Below are 21,557 nucleotides of genomic sequence, written 5' to 3'. Positions count from 1 at the left end.
TAATATCGATATATTTTTCAAAATTTTATGATGTCTTCAAATTTATTTTTATTCAAAAAGTAAAAACATTATCTTTCTCAAAACCACATAAATCGTGTTGTACCAACAGAGACAAAAAATAAAACGAAACATTAAAATGTAGATGTATTTCGCTGCATTGCACGAGTACTCTTCTAATATAAATAATTTGTAATGTCGGTTCAAATATATATCTTCAACAGAAAAAACAATGAACGCTGATATTTCGACTGTTCTCACAATTTAGAATAAACTATTTAAATGAAATCAGACAAAAACAACATAATTAATATAAGGATATAATTAAGTACAAACCATTAATTATATAACTAATTAATAATTTGAGACTAATTACCAACGATAGGGGGTAAAATAGGAAACGAATAAAAAATGAAGGGGGAAAAATAGCTTAGATGACCTAATTGCCCTCTTTGTGTGGATAAAAGGAAAGCCCTAAAAAGACCATCCATACCCCTCCTTGTCTTCGTTTTTCCTTTGTGCCCTTGTTGCCCTTCCAAATCCTAATTTTCTCTGTGTTTCCCCATCGCTACCCCTCGCCCCTCTTTCAGGTATTTTCACTCTCACTTCCCCCGCCAATTTCAACTTCATTCAAACAGAAATTTGAATCAAATCCATCGTTGATTTCGATTTCGATTTTGTTCATCTCTCTTATTTTGTTTGGCAGATTTTGGAAGCTTGTAGCTCTTGGAACCTGGCGAAATTGGGGTTCTGTTGTTGCTGGATCGGTTGTAGGTGAGTTTGATTTTGGTTCTGCTTTTGGATGACCGTTTGTTGCTCTATTAACGTGTTTGTATTGTCGTTTTGTTAATTTTCGTATGGATGTTAATCTTCAAAGATGTAAACTTTTTGATTCGTGGAGACTAAATACTTAGGATGAGTGAAAACAGTCTGATTTTTATTATGGTGAAACCCAGTGGTGGTTAAATCAAATTTTGTTTTCAATTTGCTCTGATTTTGCAGATTTTTGTAGCTTTTAGCTCTTTGGAACCTGGCGGAATTGAGGTTTTGCTGTTGCTGGATCCGTTGGCGGTGAGTTTGATTTCGGTTTTGCTTTCAGATGACCGCTTGTTGCTCTATTAACGTATCTGTATTTTCGTTTTTTTCCCGTATGGATGTTAATCTTCAAGATGTAATTTTTTTTTAATTCGTGGAGACTAAATACTTAGGATGAGTGAAAACAGTCTGATTTTGTTTCGTTGAAACCTAGTGATTGTTAAATCAAAAATTGATTTGATTTTTCTCTAAATTTTGCAGATTTTTGAAGCTTTTAGCGCTTGGAAGTTGGAACCTGGCAGAATTGGGGTTTTGTTGGATCCGTTGACGGTGAGTTTGATCATGGTTCTGCTTTCAGATGACCGCTTGTTGCTCAATTCATGTTTTTGCATATGGATGTTAAACTTCAAGACGTAAATTTTTGATTCGATGAAGCTAAGTACTTAGGATGAGTAAAAAGAGTGATGGTTTTGCAGATCTTAACACCTGGGACCTCTGTTTTGAGGTGCAAAATTGTTTTTTTGTTTATCGCTGGATCTGTTGAGGCTTGGTGAGTAATGGTTTTTTATTCTACTTTCTGATGACTGCTTGTTGCTCTATTCACATATCTTGTGTTTTTGTTTTTCAATATGAATGTTAGGGATGCTTGATTTGGGAATGCAAATTATGGGGGAACGGAAATAGGAATGAGTTATTCCTCTAGTTTGTTGAGGAATACTTCCTTATTTGGTATCTGGTAATGACTCATTCCATTGTATCAGACCAGACATCATTAAGGATTTCCATTTTCCTTTCCCACTCCTTATTACCCCCTAACCAATCATCCTTTAACCTTCAAAATGTCAATTTCTGATTCAAGGATACTAAATACTCAGCAAGTTATTTGGATAAGTAAAAACAGTTTTATTTTTTGACTGTGAAACCTAGTGGTGTCAAAATTTCTATCGATTTTGCTCTAATCTGGCATTATTGGTGTCTTACTTTTAGCACTTGTTAAATAATTCAATAGAGTTTCCAATTTAGAGTGAAAAGTTTCACAATCCGTTTTGAAATTTCATGTTTGTCATTTGAAGTTAATGTAGTTGATACTTGGTTATTGTTAAGTTTATGCGATTAAGTTATCTGGCCACATTGATAGAGAAGTTGGTTTGATTTAGTTGGTGGGGACTATTATGTTAATAGTACATTCCGGGCTAATCTAAGTTGAGTGTCTTAGCATTTCTAAAGAATCCATGATGAATACAGGTCAAAGACGGTCCATTGTTTTCTTATATGTCAATATTCTATAGTTGATTGATGCATGTTATTTTGTGATTGATATATGTATAGATTAGTGTGAGTCTTGCACTGTGTTCTTGAAACCTTTTTCAAGGAAAAGAAAGGAAAGGAGGGAAAACAAATTTTCTAAAATTTTTTAGGAGGGAAAGGAAAGGAATAGGAGGGAATATATCATTTATGTTTCCTCCCATATGTGGGAAGGAAAGAAAATCCGAAAGGAGTCTGATATTTTATGACTAAAGCACCCTCCTCATAACGAAACGTGAGAAAAACAAATATAAAAGGTATATTTGTAAAAATGAGATCTTTCTTTTCTCTTTGGTTCAAGAACATGAAAAATAGTTTCCTTTCCATTCCTTTCCTTCCCTTTCAAGAACGCAGATAAAAATCTTTTCTTTCGTATCTTGTTTCGTAAACATGACTTAGTTGGAACAGGTTTATTCAACTGTTTTTTCATAGATTGATGTTTCTTGTCTTTCAGAATTCACGACTCTGCTAAGAGCATCGTGGGTACGATATCATGGAAAACCATGAGATGATCGTAGGCCAACGGCCAGATATACCATTTGTTCAGAACCAACAGCTAGGATTAAGGCATGGACAGAATTTGGTGGTCAGACAGAATCATAATGTCGAATTGGGACAGACCCTCAAACACGAAACCGAATTAGGAGAGAACGGTAATCAGCATATAAGTTTGGGACATCATCATGATCATGAACTGCTTTTGGACCATGAGATGGCAACCATGTCACATCCACATAATCATGGTAATGAAGATGCTACCGAGTTTGATGATAACAATCAACACGATAATAGATACGATGATGGGAATGTAGGATCCGAAGATGTGGATCCTGGTATCGGTGAAGAAGGGGTCACCAATCCTGATTCTCAGTTGGTTCTTTCTGATCATTGTCACAATCTTGGTCTATCCAACGATCATGATTTGGCGGTTGTAGAGAATCACGAGCTTGTGGTGCACCCGAGCTCTGATATGGGTGTGGTTCCTCTATCTTTCCACACCCCTCATGAGCTCGTCCTCACTACTCCAGTAATCCAAAGTCGAACCGCTCCTCCTCCAAACTACGAATTAATGGTCGGTCAAGAATTCCCAGATGTTGCAAGCTGCCGTAGGGCACTAAGGCACACCGCAATCGCTCTTCATTTCGAGATACAAACCGTCAAGTCTGATAAAACGCGTTTTACCGCTAAATGTGCAAGTGAAGGTTGCCCGTGGAGGATCCATGCCGCTAAGCTACCGGGTGTACCGACCTTCACAATTAGGACCATCCATGCCGAACACAACTGTGGTGGAATCGCTCATCTTGGTCATCAGCAGGCTTCGGTTGATTGGGTTGCAAATACTGTAGAGCAACGTTTGAAGGAAAACCCGCAATGTAAACCAAAGGAGATACTAGAAGAGATTCATCGTGTTCATGGGATTACGTTATCGTACAAACAAGCCTGGAGAGGGAAAGAACGGATCATGGCAGCTCTTCGTGGATCGTTTGAAGAAGATTACCGTCTTTTGCCCCAGTATTGCGACCAAATTAGACGTACAAATCCAGAAAGTATCGCATCAGTTTATGTGAACCCCGAAGATAACTGTTTCCAGCGGCTTTTTATCTCTTTTCAAGCTTCAATTCACGGGTTCCTGAACGCTTGTAGACCACTGATTGGGCTCGACAGAACCGTTTTGAAAAGCAAGTATCTTGGAACCCTTCTTTTCGCTACAGGTTTTGATGGAGATGGTGCTCTGTTTCCGTTGGCGTTCGGGGTGGTTGATGAGGAAAACGAAGAAAACTGGATGTGGTTCCTTTCCGAGCTCCATAATTTGCTGGAAATCAACACGGAAAACATGCCGATGCTTACGATTTTATCCGACCGGCAGAAGAATATCGTCGATGGAGTTGAAGCCAACTTCCCGACAGCTTTCCATGGCTTTTGTATGCGCCATCTTAGCGAAAGCTTCCGAAAGGAGTTCAACAACACGATGCTGGTCAACCTTCTTTGGGATGCAGCCAATGCACTCACCGTCCTGGATTTTGAAACAAAAATCCTCGAAATCGAAGAGATATCTCAAGAAGCCGCTTATTGGATCCGACGGGTTCCCGCCCGTTTATGGGCTACGGCATATTTCGAAGGGACCCGCTTCGGTCACCTGACGGCTAATATTGTTGAATCTTTAAACGTTTGGATCCTCGAGGCATCCGGGCTCCCAATAATTCAAATGATGGAGTGTATTCGTCGGCAACTAATGATGTGGTTCAACGAACGACGCGAAACCAGCATGCAATGGACTTCCATTCTCGTTCCGACCGCCGAGCGGCGCGTCTCCGAGGCCATTGATCGTGCACGAACTTATCAGGTTCTTAGAGCAAACGAAGCCGAATTCGAAGTCATATCACACGAAGGAACTAACATTGTCGACATCCGAAACCGGCGGTGTTTGTGTCGGGGATGGCAACTTTACGGCCTCCCTTGCGCCCACGCCGTAGCGGCTCTACTCTCTTGCCGACAAAACGTCCATCGGTTTACCGAGAGTTGTTTCACGGTAGCAACGTACCGGAAAGCGTACTCACAAACGATACATCCGATCCCCGACAAGACGTTATGGAAAGAAATGTCGAACGGAGGTGAATCAAGTATGGTTACGGAGATAATCATCAACCCTCCGAAATCGATTAGACCGCCGGGAAGGCCGAGAAAGAGGAGGGTTCGATCGGAGGACCGGAGTTCGGTGAAACGGATCGTGCATTGTAGTCGGTGTAACCAGACGGGACATTTCCGAACTACGTGTTCGGCTCCGATATGAAACAAACATATTGAAGGTTGTATTCGAGTCGGGTATGTAGGTGAAGGTGAGTTTTGATAAGAACATTGCTTATGTTTTCATCAAATAATCGGTGTATATTTTGCATTTAAGGTTTCAAAAAATGTATGGAGTCGAGCTCTCATCTTCCTGTCATATTTATGTAGTGTCATCAGTGTTGTAAAAGCCTGAGATCAAGACTTGTGTCTCACGTCATGTTAAAATATGTGGCATGTCAATATGTCATGGTCTATTGCACAGTTTTTATAACGCGATATCGGATTCTTTTTACATCTTCAATATCTTGTTAGTTATATAAAAAAAAACACACACATATATATATATATATATATGAATGATCATGTCAGGAGAGTTAAGATGATAAGTGTAAGAATAGATCTGAACCATTGTTCATCTGTAATCTCAAACTCACCTATGAATCACGCTTGATATAAGTATTGATCCGGTGTATCTCATTATAATGTGCATCCAAGGCTGGAGATCTTTTTTTACACTTCTCACTGCAACCCAACCCGTATATGTATATGTATAATGTATATGTATATGTATATGCATATGCATATGTATATAGAGAGAGAGGGGTTGAGTTCCGATAAGAAGGAGAGTTAAGGTAAGAAGCGTAAAAATGGATCTCCTCCCTTGGATGCATATTAGGACGAGATGCACCGGATCAATCCCTGTATCGAACGCGATTGATGGGTGAGTTTGAGATTAAAGACGATCAAGGGTTCAAATCTCTTATCACACTTCTCATCTTAACGTTCATTCTCACACAATCCTTCGTCATATATAGAGAGATGTGGTTTATTATACAAACCAATACATTGTTATAAACTAGACAAAATAATCTCTACCGTTCAATTTTGTTTAACAAATGTGGTTTTATAAATATTTTGACTGTTTTATAATATAAAGTGTTTGATCATAAATAATAAACTTTAATTATTTTTCATAAATATTCAAATTATAATAAATGAATCTTTATCGTCTCCATAAATTTTTGAATTGATTGGTTTGTGTACTTGTTTGTATTTGAACATCTCTCTATGTGCATAACCTAATTTAAATTGTTATTAACTCATTGAGTAACAGTAGAAAACATAATTATATATATATATATACACACACACACACCATATGAAGCTTCGTCATCAAAAATCATGTCTTGAAAAACGTTGTAACATCGTCATGAATTTTAAGGCTCAAGGTTTGGTCTTACCGTCATACACATTCCATTTAGAACCTTAAAACAAACCAAACCCGTTTCGGCTTTTTATGTAACATAACAAATGATTTTTTTCCTCAATCGATGTGATAAAAGGTGCAAAATTTTCTATCTTTTACTTATTTTGATCTATAACTTCCTAATCTTTTAACTTCTCATGACGTAAACGGGAAGTCTCACCTACTTGGTCATAAGCCTTTCAAAAACAGGTATCTAAGGGCCTATTTACTAAACGCTTACTTGGTAAGTGCTTATCGGATAAATTTTCTTATCGGATGTACATGACAAGGGTCAAAAATCTTACTGGTTAAGAGCGATAAAAAACATGAAGTCTTACCCGGTAAGTGAAGATTACTACTCTTACCCAGATAAGCACTTACCCAGTAAATTATTGCATTCAACACGTTTTGATGTACTAAAATCTTATTCATCAAAATAAATTATAGTGTTGACTTCTATAGATAAGCACTTACCGGGTAAGCATTTAGATAAACAGCCCCTAAGTCATCAAATATTACAAGATCTACAAGTTTTCAATTATAATATCGTATTAAATAGAAATTTTTTGAACATTATTATAGGAAAAAGTTTCTTGAAAACTTTACTGCATTTTACCCATTAACTTTTTTAAAATTGCAGCTTTTTTCTCTGACCCACCATGAACAAATACCACGCAGCCCACCTCACTCTGCCTCTGTCCTACAGACTACAGAGCACAGATGCACAAAAAAACTCAAGCCCCAGCCCAAGCCCGGTCCAGGTGAGGCCTCAAAGCCCAATATGTTGGGGGTAGACCCAGACCTAGGCCCAGTCCAATAAAAACATAGAAAGCCCAGTCTGAAAAACCCGATTGGACCCTTTTTAACCCCAAAGCCTGGCCCAATCCACCCTGGTCCTAAAATAGCCCGGAACATTTTTCACTGAAAACGGGCTTGAAAGTCCCATCACGACAAATCCTGGAGAAGCCCAGACTGAAAAATCCCGACCAAACCCTTTTTAACCCAAAGCCTGGCCCACTAAGCCCTGGGCCTAAAAAATCCTAGGACCTTTTTTCACTGAAAAAGGGCTCGGAAGGCCCAAGCCAAGGGGCGAAAAGCCTAGACCTTGTGCATCTCAACTCAACACTGTCCTGTGCAGTTCAGGAGAACCAAGTGCACCCTATCAGATAGGCTCGATGAAGCAAAGCCCACGATACTAGCAAACAGAACCCATCATTCAAAGCACATATTACATAATCTAAGACACAAGAATAGAACAAGCACACTCTCTTGTATTCAGTATTATATCAATCACAAGTGGTCAAATATTTCTAGAGAAAAGTATCATCATCTCTCTAATAGCATCTTTAGACTTTAGTAGCCATAATTACCTCCATAGACGGCACTGCCATAGTCTCCGGCTGCAGGTGCATGGCCAGGTGGGGGTGGCTGAGACGGGTAGCTAGGAATGTGACCAGGATACGGGTTATACCCTTGGCTAGAAGGTGGAGCAATTGGATTCTGAGCTGCCGTTGTCGCAGCAGCATCCGCAATGAAATTCTGAATCAACCACAAACAGATCAAAACATCAAAAGACCTAAAAGACGATATTTCTATTAACACATACAGGTAAATAGTGAGACACTAAGGGTCTGTTAGCAGCTTAATGGCTTAAGGAGACTCACCGCTTATTAGGTCAATTATAAAGTGGCTTATTCAATGAGCTTTTAGGTTTAAGCTTTATTAGAAAGCCAAGTTTTTTCCAAATCTGCCTCTTCCAATTATAAACACCCAACTATGAAAAAACCCTCCCAAACAAAAACCTTCCCAATCTATATAGACAAACTAATCCACACAGTCAACTTTATCCATACAAAACTTAAAGAACAACCAACCAACCAACCCCTAAGGGGCCCTAGTCATGTTCATTAGGCAAGGTTAAATGACCCGGTAAGCAGCCCCTAGGTTCAAACCTCTTGCACCAATCTCCGGTTTGAAATGCACATGATACTGGACTTGGACCCTGTGAACTTGGTTGGCCAAAAGTACGGAAACCACAGTTGCCAAACAAAAAGGTGAGGTTGTTCAAAACGCATTTGTGAGGTTATTGGTATATAGGCTAACCATGTTCTGAAAATATAACATGATTTGTACGTCATTAGTGCATTTCATAGGATATTTCATCAAGTTATGTGTATCAGAAGTAGCACCACTGGCACGTCGGATATACCTGTATTAACTGTTGAGCAGTCTGAACTTGTGAAGCTGATCCATTTATCTCAACAGTCATTTCATCAGGATTGCCCCTTGATTCCTGTATTGCAATAGTAGCACCACTGGCACGTCGGATATAACTGATATTGGTTCCCGATGTGCCAATAACAGCATCTGCATATGTAAGAGGAACTTGCATGTTCTGCGAAACCTATACATTAGCAAATGCAATTAATTTACTTTGCTAGTCAACTAAAAAGCAAGTACACACTCTGTCCCAAAAAATGAGACCATATTTGACTTTTTTTGGTCCCTGGTGGTTTAGAAATTGCGATTTTAGTCCCTACAGTTTGCAATTTATTGCTATGATCGTCCTAGACTAATTCCTACCTTTAAGCACAAAGAACCAAAACAGTAAAGAATTGTAACCATAGGGACAGAAACAACAATAAATTGTAAATCATAAGAACAAAAATAGCAAAAAATTACAAACCATAGAGAAGAAAACCATAATTTCTAAACCATGGGGACGAAAATCGCAAATTTTAACAAACAACAGGGATGGAAAACATAAATTACTCTAAAAACTATTATCTTTTTTCGTCTTAACTCCCCAATCAAGTTGCACTCAAATAAAGAAGCTCATTGGGAAGAAAATTTATCAGTAATGCTTCCACACTATCTAGAACTATGAAGTAAGTTGGTTAAAATCATCTTGCAATAATAATCTTGGCAGTCGATCTTAGGGCCTGTCTGTTAGCAACTTAATGAGCTTAATGGGACTCACAGCTTATTTGCTCAGCTATACATGACTGTTTGGTAGTCGCTCAATGATATAGAAAGTGGCTTCTTCCGTAAGCTTCTAGGGGGAGCTTCATTAAGTAAGCCAAATTTTTTCCTTTTAAACCTGTCCCTCCCAATTAAAAAACAAGCTCCTTCCATATATGGAAAACCGTCCCAAACAAAAACATTTACAATCTATACTGACAACTTTATCCATATAGGACCTAATGGAAAAAAAACAGCCCCTCAGAAAACTGAGAATAGAACTGATCAAAATTTGTTTCAGAAATACAGAAATCGAAGAAAGGAGCACCTTTGTGACTATTGACTGTTGTGGCTGCATGCTTGCAGTGTGAGGTGGTCCCGCAAGTGGCTCTCTGCCGTAGGAAGGTGGAGCTTGACGAGGCTGTTTATCCATTGGTGGAGGCATGTCTACTCGTGGATAGTAACTGTCATACTGATGTTGAGCAGGAATATATTGGGTAGGTCGATATCCAGGCCCACCACCTGCATTTATAGGAAAACTTGGAGGAGGTGCCCAAGGTTGGGGAGCGGTCATCTCCTGATTTGACCTAGCATTTGGCATTTGCATCTGTTGGGGGAAAAAGGCATAAACACAATGTGTAAACCAACTATTCTGGATATGATGATTAACTCCACTTGGTAGGGGGAAAAACCAAACAAGCCCAATATATTTCACCCGAAGGTAGGGTCATCTTTTTTTTTGTTCCGGGGGGGTAACACAAACCTAACCTCTACCAAAAAGAGTAGAGCGGCTGTTTCCATGAAAACCCCAGCTATAACCCATGTACCCCCAAATGTCACTCAAACAGAGATGCTAAAAAATGGAAAGCTTGATAAGAAAAAAACCAACACTATAACTAGAAAGAAAGAAAAACAAATATGGTAAATTTTCGGTGGGAAGAGAATGGCAAATTGGTCCATTATGATTTTCAATCTCATTTATAACCCATGTAACCCAAATGGCCAAATCAATTATGTAAAATGTCAAATAAAATAAAGAGAGAAAAGACGACTGTCACTTAAATGACACACAACCCAAATACAAACTTCACATGTATGGTTCCACGCGAGATTACTTCTTATATAACATTCGCCTATAATTCAAACACATTAATTAAATCACGTATTTCTATATATAAAAGCATGGATAGAAACAAATACTGACCAAATCGTCAGTTGTGGACTTCATTTCCACCACAATAATGTTAGTTGAAATCTATTTAGACATTAATTGATATCCAAAGAACCAAAACATCAGAAACTAAACATGCAAACTTACTTGCTTCTCAAAAATCCCAATAACACTGCGATCGACCAAAAACTTTCTTAGATGTGTTGCAATCAGTTCAACAGCTTTGTGTACACCTGAAGGTTCCCCTTGTACCTCGACAACGCTATCATCAGGGAGAGCAAAAACCGGCAGGTTCTCTGCAGAAACACATCAAACATATCAGCTGAACAATGAGAAAACAATACAACAAAGCCAAAGATCAAATGCCACCAAACTTCAGCACAACTTCCTTAATGTCTTAAATTTTGATAGAGAAAAGTATGATCAACACCCAGCATAAATAGATAATCGGCGAAAAAATAGAATCATGTAAAACATGATTAGGGAAATCTTTTTGTTTCAAGGTCTGCGTACTTTCTACCCCCCACCCAAAGTCAATAATGCATATATATTTCCAACAAACCTTCTCCAAGTACTCGAATTATACAATTTGAAGAATCCTGAATGATCTTAACAGTGACACCCTGCTTCCCTATTAAGCTTCCAGCTTGCGTAGCAGCCACAAGCAGCCTCGTGCAAATTGTGACACCCCCTTTAGGTTGTGCATGAGTAGGATCAGCATCAGCATCAATTACTCGTTGATGAACCTTCAGCAAACCATCCATTGCAGGAGAAATAGCAGCATCCGGTTCTTCCTTTGCAGAGATCAAGACCTAATTAAAGAGCAAATATCCAATTAGTACAATAGATTTAAAACAAAAAATTTAACCAATAAATATCATTTGAGCAGTCTCATAGAACCATGAAATCAGATCTAATAACCATGCACCCTATGTCATAAATAACAAACATTATTAGATTCCACTAAGATATCATTACTTTATGAAAACAAATACAGTAACTGAATCATCAAGAGGGACCTTATTACAACAGTTGCAATAAAAATGAGAAGTGTAATAAGATTCTAATGAGCACACAAGGAATAAAACAAATATAAGAACAGGCAAAGATGAGTAGTTTTCCATGTAAACGGCTCAATTTTCTAGGAACGCAATGATTTTGTTCATAAAATTTTCCTGACAGCAGGAAATAATAGAATAGAAACTGTTAAGAACTTCGATTTATATGACACCATGATTAATCCCGATATGTGACTCTTAGAAGTTCAAAGTACTGGATATATTGTGAATACACCCGATGGTTTGAAAGTGGTGCCATCTTAAATAGTACAGGAGCGTATACACTATCACAGACTTCTCCTTTTTATCTCCATTTTGTAGCTCTAAGTACCTCATTGTTTGACACTACACTATCATAGTGCCACCAATCTTTCAGCATCTACTTGAAAATTAAGACTCTGCTCTTAAAGCCCATTTCTGAGGGCCAAACATAATGAATGGTAGTTCAAATACTTGGATATTTAACCTGATACAGTAGACACCAAAGATATTTTAACCAGATTAACAGCATTAGCTTAAAGATGTTCTCGTTTCTTCATTAGTGAAACATGTTTGATACTTAATTCATATTTATGTTGTAGATAGCACCCTATTTGTTAAGCTTCTTCACTTGTTTGTTAACAAGGTGTGGCAAGACATCAACCGACCGGTTCTGAATTTACCAGATAACGTACGAGCTTCTTGGTACTGACGTCCGCCCAAGGTACTTCTAACATTTAGTAAGAGTGACTTTTCAGCACTTGTGACGCTCAATGCCCATCATTGCAATCTGGATCTTTGGCTCTTCTAATTGAAACCACTTTGACAATTGAAATGGTGCCTTATATTTGAGAGAACCTGCACATACTCATCTAAGTTATTGTGATAAAATAAAATTGTTTATACATTAACCTGATGGTTGAGTGTTGTTGTTTTAGTAATTTCACTTGTTCATATACTTCCATTGCATTATATTTCAAACTTTGTTTTAGTATTGTATCTTAACATCCGAAACCTTATAATTATTACACTATGTCACTATTAACAATTTCTTTAGATGCAATCTTTAACCAAAAAGAATTTTGGCTCTTATAAGTTGCACATCCTTCAAACATGTTAGAAATGTTGGCCATTATGTGCAATTCATAAAATTAGAGTAACAGCCTAATATTGATGGAGAGGTCTACACTTCAAAGACCATTTCCTTTTAATCCCAATGGCAGAATAATGTCGTTGCAGATATCACAACATGATAAATCATACATATCTAATTACTCACCTTCTAAATAGCTACATGACTCCATTGCCTCCACACACATTACCAGAGCGCCCTAAACAGCTTTATACATTTTATGGCATAGTAGTAGCAATATACTGACAATGAGATCATTTTGCTGTTACCAGAAGACCAAAAGTGTAGGTTTTGCCATTAGAACTGTATAGTTTGGTTCAATTGATAAAGCAAGAAGCATGAATCCCATAAATGAACAAGAATCCTGCATAGACATATCTCCTATTGGCAAATTGTCCTCATCAGTGTGTGAACTATACATACTTTTGACCAAATTATTTCAAATTATGTTGGTATTTTTGGTTTGTGATTGTAAAGTTTATTGACCAAAAATTCATTTGTAGCCACATGAATAGAAAGGTCTTCTATTGATATTTGATAAAGTCATAAGAACGAATAATGTGCAAGTCAACATTCTTGTGATTTTAAGAATATTTTGGCTTGAACATCACTAGGATGCTTACTTTATTTGTTTCACATACAAAATTACACACTACAAAAACTATTTTAGAAAAAAGCTGAAGCACATTTACAATTCATGATCAATGAATTTAGCATAGTGATTCTCAATTCAATTCATGAATTGTTAAATATAGATTAGATAGAAAAACGTGTGTTGTTTTTCAAGGAATAAGTAATCAAGCTGTGAGTGAGAGAGAGAGAGAGAGAGAGATGAAAAGATATAAGATCATCATAATCAACTCCTACAGATGGAATGATGTTTTGCATTTGCCCATAATGACCTCTCTAGGGTCGTAATTACATCATAATGCAACTCCCCAAACATGCAGCAACAAATAACAATTTCAAACTAAATAAACTTGTTGAGGGACTTACACTTCTTTCAGTAGTACCAGGAGGACCATCAAGAATTTTAATGCGAGCCTTTGTCTCTTCACAAGTTTTCTTTATGTACTCTCCCTTGCGACCGATTATGCTACCAACCTTTTGCACAGGGACCAACATCCTAAAAACATTCTCCCCAGGCCATCCAGGCCATTTCTTTTCTGCAGCAACTTCCGCAGAAGTACCGTCTTGTTCCTTCTCAGTAATTTGAGTTTCCACCGCATCACCTTGTTCATTCTCGGAAACCTGAACTTCTACAGGAACAGAGTTCTCAGGCATCACTTCCGTCTCTTGTTGATCGAAGTTTTCCTCTGCCATTTCCTATAAATTCCAACAACAAATAACCAACTAACCACATATACCAATAGCTAAAAAAACCTTAAGTTCTTAGGAGTGAAGCAGAAAAGTAGAAAAATAAAATCCAAGTTTTAGAGATAAAAAAAAAAACTACACCGCCTATAGGAAATCGTTTTTCAAGTTCAAACCTACTACATATTCGACTTTTTGGCCAACTTCAATTTCGAAAACTCTAGATTGTAAATTAGTAACAGATTCAATAGGATTTTGGTTGGCATCAATAAAATCAAGTACTTCCTTTCTAATATCAACCATTCATCAATCAGGGTTTAGGTTCTAAAGACAGAAATGAATAAGAGCAGGAAAAAAAAAAAAAGGAAACCCCCCGCTATAACCAGAACACATTCAACAACCAAACACCAATTGCTCAAAAGCAATTTACATAAACAAAAAAATTGCGTTTTGAAACTTAATCGTTATCCAAAAGTGCATGTATCGGCAAAAAAACCCTAGCTAAAGATCATCAATTCAACATAAACCAATGGCTTCAAAGCTTGAATTTAACAAATTTATGCCTATGGCGCGAAGACACTTCCACTGAAAGTCATCAAGAACCATAAAAGCATACGACATAAAAACAGATCCAGCAAAAATCAACACGAACATACATAAGCTTCCTTTAACAACTGGAAACAGACAATCTAGTAATAATTTGAAAGCGAATAATAATCAGCCATTGCAGCAAACTTACTAGGGTTTAGAGCGAATTCAGCGACACAGAAAGGCGATGTGGTCGAGAGAAAGAAAATGGATTACTGGTGTGATTTGAAATTTCGTGATGCTTATGTTCTACGAAGAGAAAAGGGGATTCATCTTTCAATAATTACTATACGGACCCTACATATTTTGCTTTCATCCACTTTACCCCCTATACTTTTCAACTTGCAAACCAAACCAAATGTATATTTCATTTATATCAATTTTCGTGAACATATTCAACTTTTTGAAAAACATAAAAAGTCTAGTTAACCGTTTAAATCGGTTGAACCAAGTTAAATCGGACCATTTTTTGTAGTTTGAGCGGTCTGACGGTCTAGTTGGTCTGAAAAATAGTCAGCTTCCTCGACAAGACTGTGGTTTGAACCTAACTAGGCACCAAAATATACATGTATTAGTTACATTTTGTTTTCATGTTGTAGGCTCAACTTTTATGACTCGGTTTAAAAAAAGATTGTCCAAGACATTAAGTTTTTGGTTTACGTTTCTCAATCGTCTGAGTCCCCTAAATTAGCAAAAATTCAAAATCCATCAAAAATAAAAATTCGATTTCTCATACCATCTTTCAACTTGCTCAATATTTGTCCAAAATTCCAACCATTTTGTTGGTGGACTTCTTGCTCAATGTTTTTTTAATTCGGCATATGATATTGGCTTTTTCAGGCCTGAATCCAACCTCCGATCCCATTCCAGTAAGCAAAAAAAAAACATGGGGGCATGACCATGCTATTTATGTGAAAATGGGTTGCTTCGGGTTTTCTGTGCAGCTCTATAGTGCCAAACATAGTTTTAGAATATGTATGACAATAAAAGAACGATGAACCAAACAAAATCATATCCAACCAAACAAACCCAGTAAATCTATCTCTTACACACACATATTATACTTTAAAGTTATTATTCAGAGTTATTTCAAGAGTACAAGTCTGAAGTAGCATCGTACTTTCGATGATCAATCATATCTGTAAGATAAGTTTCTGACATGATTTAATTTTTTCAAATTACCCCGTATGACATGAAATAAAATTTACAAGTCCCAATAAATAAAGAATGTACTCTTATATCATTATGAATGCAAATATGGATATAGGTGTATGAGATAGTTTCACTATTTCAAACATTGGACATGGCTTTCTACAGAATACAATAACAAATATAGAGGAAAGAAAGGTGGTTGGCTACTACAACACCACCATGGCCAAAAACCTAGTTGAGAGCTTTGTAACTTAAGTTGAAAAAACCGAATCTGTTTGACCTCAAAAGTCAAACCATATCGCCTCAAAGTATATTGTCATGCATATGAAACAATACCCACATGATGGTTTGATAATCTCACCCGTATCTTGAATTGGAGCGGAAAAGTTTGGACTAAATCTTCATAAGGATATCGGTTGTCATTGTGCAACCCTGCAAATATTAGCAAAGATTAGGAAAGGAAACAAAGTTTTTAAGAATTCTAGATGGTAGCATTTCTATTACTCAATATATCTCATCTGAAAGTATTGTCTTTTGGAGGGTAAGATGTACGCAGACACTTCCTTTGCTTTAAGACGTAGAAAGGGAGGTTTGTATTAATGTGTTTTGGGGGGGGAGGCGGAAGATGTATCCAGACATTTCCTCTGTTTTAAATGAGAAAACAAAGGTTTTGTATTAATGTCTTTTTTTTTTTTTTGGTTTAAGATTACCAAAATTAATGACTTTCTTTAATAACATTTAGTGGCTAAAAAATGGACCTTACAAAACCCATATATANGGGGGAAATTGTATGCAGACATTTCCTCTGTTTTAAGATACATAAAGGGAGGTTTTTATTAAAGTTCAATGTGGTTATCAAATTCTTGAAGCTTTTAAGAGCCGATATTGGCTTCAAAGTTGAGAATTAATTCATCTGACAGACTGACACTAAACTTGAACTTTCTCTCTTTCATTTTTGAAAGATAAAATAGTTGCGATAATAATGTTCAAAAGATATCATGGCCTTCAAGTGTAAAATTTTGTGGGTAATCTATCGTTCTCGGGGTAGAAAGCAAAATTGTTGGAAGTAGAGCTCGATATGGACTACAAAACAAACTACAACATCATGGTAAATTGTAAGAAACTAGTTATAGCAACAAGTATAAAAAGTTTTCCTGTCTTGATTCTTATTCATTACCATGGATGGACCAAAGCAAACGAACCCAGTATAAAAATACAGTCTGGGAGGGATAGGATGTATGCTGACTTTACCTCAACCACAGGATCAAGCGATTGTTCCCATGAAGACCCCTAGATAACGGTTCTAAAAGGTATTTTATTTCTTCGCCTCTCTACTATATGCAAATTGAATGTAGTGGTGGAAAGGTTCTGAAAGGCGGGCGGGTCGTCTAGGCATAGGGCGCCATGGGCTTATTTTTCGTAAGTTTTGCGTGTTCTTAGTGTCAACGATTTATTTGATATTCGTTATTGTTATTTTGTACTTATTCGTATAATTTATGTCAACTTAAGCGCACGTAGACCAACTTTATGCTCACTACATTAACACAAATCCATACGAGTTCTATTTATTTCTTCTTGACTAATTAAGTAAGTTCCCGTCTAAAAAGATAAAAACAAACATATTGTATTTTATCGGTTTCTCCCAACTCTTTGATTCTTGATTACTTGATGCTATAAATGATGGTCTCCCCTTTTATATGACACATAAAGCTTTTAGGTCTTCGAGCATCTCCAACAGTTTCTTCATAATTTCTCCAAAATAAAGAGCAAAAGTCAAAATCTCCAAAAATACTTGCATCCAACTCCAACAGTATTGAAAGAACATTGTACTCCCTCCATCCCAGAATAAGTGTCCAAAATAATAATGACTCACAGTTCTAGACATGCATAATTATTACACTTTTCAGTTAACCAAAGGACAAGTTTACCCTTATTTAATTTATATTTCTTCACACTCCTAAATATCTGTGCATCAATCAAGGGTAGATTTGAGAATTTAGTTATCTATTTTTGATACTAGACACTTATTTTGGACAAACATAAATAGCAACGTAGACACTTATTTTCGGACTGGGGGAGTATAAAACAATGGAGAACATTGAGTGAAGGTGGTGTTAGGGGTGAGATGCACGCACACCTCACTTCCACCTCAAAAAGTAGAGCGGTTGTTTCCATGAAGATCCCGGCTTGTACATAATGTGGAATAAAAGAAGTGGAAAAAGAACATTCGCAAAAGAAGAACTTGAAAACAAGAAAGCGGGTGCTGAAATTAAGGCCTTTTAGAACATTGAGTGGCATACCTATTAAAGAAACTCACAAACAGAAATTTTCTTGCACAAAATCAAGGATTTCTTACCTTGCCTGCCTCACGGATATCGACTTTCACCAGCTTGCTGAAATTTTCTCAAACAGCATTCTGCTGCTCCATCTCCATTCCCTGCGTTCGTGAACTGCAAAAGAAAACTTCCACAATAAGGATCCCGTTTTTTGAGTCCCACATCGGCTAGACTTAAACCTCCCTTCTCTCCTCAAGGGCTCTTTTGGAGAGTAATCTAATGGGGTTCCACATATTCTCACATGGTATAAGAGCCAAAATTTACCACTTTAGGGGATCGACACTCGAGGTTAATTTGAAATCATCCCTCGCTCGTCTAGCCCCATCTCAACAGTCTGAGACAATATCTAGCTTCCATTGGAGGGGGCATGCTGGAGTCGGACATCAGCTAGACGTAAGGCCTGTTTGTTAGCAGCTTAACGAGCTTAATAGGACTCACGGCTTATTCGGTCAGCTATACATGCTTGTTTAGTAGTGGCTTAATGATATAGAAAGTGGCTTATCAATAAGCTTCCAAGTTTTTCCCAAACCTCCCCCTCCTAATTAAAAATCACGCTCCTTCCATTTATGAAAAAGTCCTCCCAAACAAAAACCTTTCCAATCCATACAGCCAGATTAATCCATACAGGACTTGATGGAAAACCAACAAAATTTCCCCTTGGACCATTTCTCCTCTATATAAGTTGGAACCTCTCTTCTCTCCTCAAAGGCTCTTTTGGAGAGTAATCTAATGGGGTTCCACATATTCTCGCACCCGCAAACAAAATCATGAAGAAATTATAATAATTTATTAGTGCAAAGATAGTGGTCAATTAAGAGCGGTGATGGGGTGTAATACCTATTGGATATGGAGCCCGAATGGATGGTAAACTTCACAGATCAAACTTTGTAAGAAACCGGTTATGTGACAATAAAACAGTTGACGATGGTAGTTTTCCATCATATCCTTTTGCTGTTTCCTGTTCTCTTACAGAAGAAGTTGTCTTCCTTCAATCACTAATACAAAATTCATTAGATATTATATAATTCTAGCAATGCCTGTGGTTAGCCCGCTTCAGGAAACATCGAAAGCATATCCAAATACTTTATGTATTTCTCATCTTTTGATAATAAATCCACGACCAAAGAGACCATGGATGCATCTGGGGTCACTTTATTTTCCACCATTTTCTTAAGTAGCTCAACAACTTTTGGTGCCATATCTTGATGTGAGAGATTTCGCATAAATGCATTGAAAGTGACCGCATTTGGAGAACAACCCTTTTCTACCATTTCTGAAAACAAATCATCCGCCTTTTTTAACCGACCCTTTTTGCAAAAACCATGAATCATGATAGTGTACGTTACCACAGTTGGTACCAAGCATTTGGAAGACAATTTCGTGTATACATCCCAAGCGGTTTCCATCCGACCAGCTTTACACAATCCGTCAATCACAGAGTTGTAGGCTTTGATGCACAAATCAACCCTATTGTTTTCTAGAGTTTGAAGGAAGTCTAGAGCCTGTAAAACACAATCGTTCTTACAAAGCCCGTTTAATAAGATGTTATATGTACACAAACTTGGAGTGAGATCATGAAGCTGCATTTCGTCAAACAGTTTCTGTGCAGCCAAAACATCGCCTTTTTGAAGAACACCCGTTAATAAAGCGTTGTAGGTAACGACTGTAGGCTTAATTTTTCTAAAAATCATTTGCCTAAAGATCCATATAGCTTCCTCTATTCTCCTAATCTTGATATACTCATTAATAAGTATATTGTGAGTTCTAACATCAGGTTCGATACCTTTATCCACCATTGAAACATAAAGCTCCCTTGCATCATCGATCTTACCCTCCAAACAATATCCGTGAACCAATGTGTTATACGACAAAGAATCAAGTTGTTTGCCTCTTTGAAGCATTTTATCAAACAACTCACATGCATCATTAGACCGCCCTTTGTTGCAAAGCACGTTTACTAAAAGATTAAACGTAATTACACTAGGACTAATCCCTTCATCAAACATCTCAATAAACAAACATTTAGCCTCTTCCAACTTATCCGAATAAACCAAAGCATGAATTAAAGAAGTGTACGCAACCGAATCCGGTGAGATTTTTCGACTCTTCATCTCCAAGAAAAGCTCTTTCGCTTTGCTTACTAATCCATCTTTACAAAGATTATCAATCAATATACTATAGCACACCACATTAGGTTTAGAAACAAACCCTAATCCAATATTCCCATTCATAATCTCTTCATGAAACCTAACAGCAGCCTCAACTTTTCCAGCCCTACACAACCCATTAATCAAAGTCCCATAAGTCATAACATGAGGCCTAACACCTAATCTACTCATTTTCTTGAACAATCTAACAGCCTCATGAGTCTTATCTTTCATAAACAACCCTTTAATCAAAGTAGTGTAAGTAACATTATCAGGAGTAAAACCCCTCTTCAAAATCAAACCCAAAATCCCAAAAGCGAACTCGACTTGATTCATATCACAATAACAATTAAGTAGAATGTTCAGGGTGATTAAATTAGGTTCAATCCGGGCTTTGTTCATCCTACGATAAAAGAAGATTGCAACTTTATGTTGATGTTTAATTTTGGAAACAGAATTAAGCAATCGATTGAATGAAGAAATAGGGGGCAATGGCTGTAGGAGAATCATGCAATCGAAGTAGTATGATGCATCATTGAGATTTATGTTGGATGGTTTAGAATTGAAAGTGAGGAAAGATTCAAGATGGGATTGTTTAGGGATTGAATTTGAAGATGGAAGTTTTTGAATTGATTGTTGAAGTAGAGATGAAAGTTTACCTGAAGAATTTGCATTCTTTGAGATGGAGGGTGAAGGAAAAGAAGCTGGGGTTCTTCTGAAGCTCATGGAGCCAAGAAGACGAAGATCTCAAACGAGAGCGATCTAAATCTTTATTTTTGTTATTTATTTATGCTTTTTTTTTTTGTTCGCTCATAGGCTCTCTGAGCCGCGCCAAGTTGTAATGGCTCGGTATCAGCTTATTCAAGGCTTGAGCTTTGCCAGGCTCAGAGACATGACGAGCCACAAGTTTTAGAAGACATGGCAAAGTTATTATGTTTATTCGGTTTTTCTCACATTCTCAACTATTTTATCATTTTTATTTAAAAAAAAACACACACACACATATATATATACTAGAAGCGTACTCGCGCAATGCAGCGAGATACATCATGATTTTAATATTTCATTTTCTTATTTATCTCAGTCGATATTATAATATGGCTTTATGTGATTTTGAGAAAATGATAATGTTTTTATTTTTGAATAAAATATATGTTTGAAGATATCTTAAAAATTTGACAAAATATATCGATATTAGTATCAAATTAACTATTTGAAATTCCTCATTTTTTTGTGTAAATTTTTAATTCAATTTTTTTATAATTTAATTTATGTACAATAACGAAATAATTTATATTTGGTTTAATAATATAATTTTTTTATAAAGATAATAATTATTTATTTTGTTG

At 36.9% G+C, this 21,557-nt stretch overlaps 2 protein-coding genes across 8 annotated transcripts; one reads left to right on the top strand and one right to left on the bottom strand.

Annotated features, from left to right (window-relative positions):
- The first annotated feature begins 511 nt into the window (after window positions 1-511).
- On the top strand, window positions 512-5,378 carry LOC112518723. Its single transcript, XM_025126519.1, has 6 exons — window positions 512-587; window positions 704-771; window positions 1,000-1,068; window positions 1,294-1,362; window positions 1,509-1,582; window positions 2,792-5,378. The coding sequence occupies exon 6, from the start codon at window positions 2,831-2,833 to the stop codon at window positions 5,126-5,128; it is 2,298 nt and encodes a 765-aa protein (XP_024982287.1). The 5' UTR covers window positions 512-587; window positions 704-771; window positions 1,000-1,068; window positions 1,294-1,362; window positions 1,509-1,582; window positions 2,792-2,830; the 3' UTR covers window positions 5,129-5,378.
- A 2,243-nt stretch (window positions 5,379-7,621) lies between these two features.
- Window positions 7,622-20,929, bottom strand: LOC112517969 (flowering locus K homology domain-like). 7 transcript variants are annotated; one of them, XM_025125436.1, is made up of 9 exons: window positions 20,868-20,929; window positions 18,082-18,175; window positions 16,087-16,157; window positions 13,668-13,997; window positions 11,065-11,314; window positions 10,650-10,798; window positions 9,660-9,938; window positions 8,580-8,774; window positions 7,622-7,909 (listed from the first exon to the last, which is right to left on the bottom strand). In XM_025125436.1, exons 4-9 carry the CDS (start codon window positions 13,992-13,994, stop codon window positions 7,724-7,726), a joined length of 1,386 nt encoding a protein of 461 aa, XP_024981204.1. In that variant the 5' UTR covers window positions 13,995-13,997; window positions 16,087-16,157; window positions 18,082-18,175; window positions 20,868-20,929; the 3' UTR covers window positions 7,622-7,723. The 7 variants fall into 7 exon arrangements, 6 of the variants coding, with proteins under 6 accessions (XP_024981204.1, XP_024981203.1, XP_024981207.1 ...); XM_025125435.1 differs by lacking the exon at window positions 20,868-20,929 and adding an exon at window positions 18,899-19,105; XM_025125439.1 differs by lacking the exons at window positions 16,087-16,157; window positions 18,082-18,175; window positions 20,868-20,929 and adding exons at window positions 12,223-12,397; window positions 12,819-12,933 and having other exon boundaries at window positions 13,668-13,734.
- Window positions 20,930-21,557: the final 628 nt, after the last annotated feature.

Source organism: Cynara cardunculus, assembly GCF_001531365.2.
Source record: "Cynara cardunculus var. scolymus isolate 2C chromosome LG 9, CcrdV1, whole genome shotgun sequence".
In the NCBI taxonomy this organism is placed as follows: domain Eukaryota; kingdom Viridiplantae; phylum Streptophyta; class Magnoliopsida; order Asterales; family Asteraceae; genus Cynara; species Cynara cardunculus.
This window is presented reverse-complemented; position numbering and strand designations above follow the sequence as displayed.